The 4857-nt window shown below is 32.6% G+C and overlaps 1 protein-coding gene across 1 annotated transcript; it reads right to left on the bottom strand.

Moving 5' to 3' along the window:
• Positions 1-640: 640 nt before the first annotated feature.
• Positions 641-4187, bottom strand: LOC143051417 (uncharacterized). Its single transcript, XM_076224323.1, has 3 exons — positions 3958-4187; positions 1809-2172; positions 641-717 (listed from the first exon to the last, which is right to left on the bottom strand). The coding sequence occupies exons 1-2, from the start codon at positions 4172-4174 to the stop codon at positions 1820-1822; spliced, it is 570 nt and encodes a 189-aa protein (XP_076080438.1). The 5' UTR covers positions 4175-4187; the 3' UTR covers positions 641-717; positions 1809-1819.
• Positions 4188-4857: the final 670 nt, after the last annotated feature.

The following is a 4857-nucleotide window of genomic DNA, read 5'->3' as shown; positions in this document are numbered from 1 at the left end:
TGAATTACAAAATGCTCCTAAAGTCCTTTAATTTTCTACATTTTTCTACAACCGGTTTCACATCTTTGTTTTGCTTTTTTTTTCTGAAGCAGTTAGTCAGCCTAGAAACTGTATAATTTCTTCTGAGTGTCACAAATGTGACAACAGTTTCGTAGGAAGATACCATAGTTGTTTAACAATCACGAATATGTAAAGAATATGTATATGAATGTCTGTAATATGCAAAGCCAGTTAAGGTTCTTAAATCCTCTTAGTGGAAACATTCACATATATCAAACTCAACTGGTGTTATACTGTGTTCACGCTTTTTCTTTCTTAGAAAATGCATTTCAGCTGAACATGATGTGTTTTTCTTTTTGAAACTCAACATATCGCCGGAAGTGGTTTATTAAATGTAGAATAACAAAAGGCAACGATAGAATACCGTTATTCATTAGAAATAAATCGGTAAAGCTAAACAAACACCGATTCAAAACTGGTCAACTATTTCTTTTATTTTGTCATTTGTCATTTAAGCTTGCCATTTCAAGTAACTCTTTCGGCATGAAGAGGTCATATTTGAGGAAACCCAATTACACGAGCAAACATGCAAACTGTGATTGTTAACAAAACCACACATGGACAAAACTTAACACATGCATTTGTTTCTGATGATTTTATTTATAAAAGACCTTAACAGATTGCAAGCATTCCATGTCTGTGTCGTATCACTGTCAACTACAAAGAGAAAAAGACATCAATTAAAATATGAGTAAAACAATCAAGGTACCATTTTTTTAATGCTTCAGATACACAGGTAATATCAACTCTTATTTGAGACACAACACATGTGTTTGTTTTTATTTTCTTTAGCATTTTATCTGATTTGTTAAGTTTAAACTCTTATTATTTGTAAACGATTTTATTCTGCTGAATAAGAATTAACGTATGTAAATATGTTAGTCCAGATCATGCGGATATGATAGAAAAAAAATGTTACCATGCTTCTACCAATGATAATTTAAGTAGGTCATATATCTTAAATGTGTTAGTATATATCCATCACAAAAGTAAACGTAACAATAATGCAGTACTGGTCATTTGCTAATTTGTCACCTGTAACACAACACAAATCACATAATTTCAATATATTAATTTCCTGATCGATTTAAGGTGGTACCCAACACTTTAACTAAAATTAATTTGGCTCGTTTAATTTTCATAACATTTTGACAAAGCATTTACTTTGACCCTTTGACCAAAATATAAAAAATTAAAAAAATTTGAACCAACCATTTTATCAGAAAAATCACACTGGTTATATCGCAGTTTGACAAACCCATATTCTGATCATTGAGAAGCTTAATAGTCCCTTAACAACACAACGTTATTTAAACGTTAAGCTGATTTTACGGAGTTATCTCCATGTAGTGCTAGGTACCACTTTAAGGGAAAAACACCACCTGATTATCTCTATATTGATAAAACATAATATGGATTGCTCAGGATTTCTCCCACAAAATGTGTACTGGAAAACAGTATACAGTATAAAAGAAATGTTTAACTGTTCCCATTTTACATCTGGTTTCATACAAAGACATATACTAAACTTGGAAGTTCACAAATACTACTTTTTTGTTTTAAAGGGGAAAACAAAGAGTGTACGGAATTTTAAACAACAATCTAATTCCTCTATTTTTCGTACTTCCAAAACTGAAACATGACTAGACAAATACGTTGATCGTAGAGAATCTGATTGTTGATGATTTACTCTATTAACAGTTAAAGAGGAAATGTCATCGAAAACAGATATAAAAAAACCAACTTACATTTTATATACTTAATAATATCCTCCTTTACGAATTCGTCCGCTGACAACATTGCTGCCACCTCCAATGACACTGACTGGTCCTGTGACAACACCACCAATACCACCGATTGGACCAAGAAGTCCACTACCACCTCCAACAAGACCACCGACACTACCAATAATACCTCCGCCGCCAATAATACCAGCTCCTCCAATGGAAGCACCGTAATTTTGGTTGGTTACCCACCATGGCAATACAGAACAACAAGTATTCAAACTACCTGGCAGGAGAGGTGCCAAGTTGCAGTTCTTGCTGAGTTTAATCTGTCCTGGTGCACATTTCAAACTACATGTGCACCATGGTTGACCTCCTCCGACAAGTCCTGTAATTTAAACAAAATGTATTAACATCAAGATGTGATATTGGATGAAGAACATATTTAATAAATGAGCTGGAATAATCACCAATGCAGACATATGAATATAAAAAAAGAATATGTGGTGTAATTGGCAATGAGTTAACTCGCTAAGGATCAAATGACACAACATTTAGCAACTTAATATTATCGAACGGTTTCAATAATTGAAATATTTTGTAAATTATTTTGAAGAAAATTGCATGAAATTAGAACTTATATAAGGCCACACCAATTTAATTTCTTGTTCTACGGATTTTTGGACTCCAAAATTTGGGACGAGCGAGCGATTTGAAAATTTTAATAAAAAATATTTAATTTATAAATTTTTGAGGCGAAGCTTGAAAAGTAAAGGCGAGCGATTATACTTTTGTTTTGTAAACATAAAATAGTAGGTTTTGACAATATTAAAACTTGATTTATCACATGTACTTTGACATTTCTTTAATTTCTGAAGTATTTTTCCTTGTTCACCAAGAAATAATTAAATCTGGTCTATGTATGTGTGACTGACAATTAGACAATTCTACATCCGAGTCATAATCAGTTTGGGAGCAACCCCTTAATGTTATAAATATCCCTTTTACATGTTTTATGAGGAATCAATATAAGTTATAATATATTTGTTTGTACAAAAAAGCTCATATTTTCTCAAAGAACTATGTCCAAGAATTTTGTAATATTCCTGGACTTTAGCATGTTTAGCCATGTTAAATAAACACATTTACTTTACCAGTGTAATATTATTCAAAATAAGTGGACCCTCTTTTAGAAAACAATTTATAAAATATGATGTAACTCTGCAAAATTCTAAGTTTTCAAAGGTTTAGTATAGAAGAACTATACAAATCCTTTGTATTTCTATTTTCGTTTTTACATCAGTAAAATGACCCCTTGTCTGAGGGAGGGTTGTTCTCAACCTGATAATAACACAGTTCAAAGTACGGCCTTCAACACAGAGCTTTGATACAGACCAAACAGCAAGCTATAAAGGACCCCAAAATTATTAGCATACACAATTCGAACAGGAAAACCAACGATCTAATTTATATATCCAAACGGGAAAATACCAATGAACAACATCAACAAACGATAACTGCTGAACGACAGGCACTTGAATCAATCAGGACAAGTGCATATAAAACATGCAGCGGCTGTAGAAAGTTTTGTTTCGTCAGCATACAATATAATTGCAGTTGAAGGCGAATCCTTCAGAAGTTCTTTGTACTCTATTTTAACAACGATCAATTTTTGATAGGGAATAAAAGTAAGGGGGAAAGAAACCATTTTTTTGTTCTTTACAGTTATTTCCGCTGTTATAAATTTATATCGGAGCACTCCCACTTTGGATAAATAGGTTTCATGCTGAAATAAATATTCTAACAGATATTTACACAATTTGGTGGGGTGCTTTTATGTTTAAAATCGTTACAGGTTAGACTGTGATTTTAAAAACAAATGTTGATATCTTTTGATAATATTTACAAAAAAAAACGGTGCGGGAAATGGACATGATTTCATTTCCGGCTACGGGAATCGGGATTACATTTCCGGATGCGGGAAGCGGGAATATAAAACAAAATAAAAAAATTCTGTTTTGAAAAAAATAGGTGTGGTCGGGTCCATCGAACAAGGAATAAAATTGGTGTGGCCTAAATACAAAATTGAAATATTTTGTTGATGCTATTGTTCGGAACTATTTTGATGCGGGCTTTTCCTTATTGATAATATAACTGGTCATTTAGAACATACCTGTATTTAATCCTCCGATCAATCCTCCTAAACCACCACCATTTAACAGAAGTCCACCACCACCGACAATTCCTCCAGATCCACCAATAGTTCCAACACCTCCAAGGAGTGGACCACTTGTGATAACTCCACCATTGACAAGTCCTCCTAATAATGGACCTCCTTTGTTTAATGCCGAAACAGAGGCGACAAGCGAAACTAGAAGAAGAGTCAACATGTCGATGGGTGACTTTGATCTGTAGAAGATGGTGAAATATACTCAGATATTCATGTCCTTATATACTAGATTTATTGTAAAACACGTGATACCTGGCTCTAAAAAAATGGTTTGATATATTATGAAGAAGGAGATTTATAAAATTGTGGTTTGAAAATATGCAAATAGTGCATATTTTGATTAAACAGGGTTTTCTTTACAATATATAGCATGCAACTATCACGAACTTGAGAAATGACCGTATTAGATAAAAAAAAATACCTTGCTGATATCAGCTAGTTGTAAATGAGAACAGATGAAACAAACAACGTTAGATATTGCATCATATTATAGTATAGACAAAGTCTTTTGTTTTTTTATTTCATCAGGGTTTTTTATATTTGACAGAATAGGTTTAATCACGTACACTTTCCTTACATATTGATCCGATATGAAATTGAAAAGCAGAAATTTTCTTCATGAATATTACACAAAGAACAAGTGTTACATTTTATTAATTGATTCAAAGAGTAAGAAAGTAATGCAAATCACCGAGTCTGAAAACACCAATATCATTATTAGTAAAAATATAATGGGGTATCCAGCTAATACTTTACTCACCAATGATATATGTACGACTCACAGTTTTTTTAAATTTCATATTGGAAAAGTTACCAAGTGCCACATATGGAGCAGACTCACCC

Source organism: Mytilus galloprovincialis, chromosome 11 (assembly GCF_965363235.1).
Source record: "Mytilus galloprovincialis chromosome 11, xbMytGall1.hap1.1, whole genome shotgun sequence".
NCBI classification, from domain to species: domain Eukaryota; kingdom Metazoa; phylum Mollusca; class Bivalvia; order Mytilida; family Mytilidae; genus Mytilus; species Mytilus galloprovincialis.
This window is presented reverse-complemented; position numbering and strand designations above follow the sequence as displayed.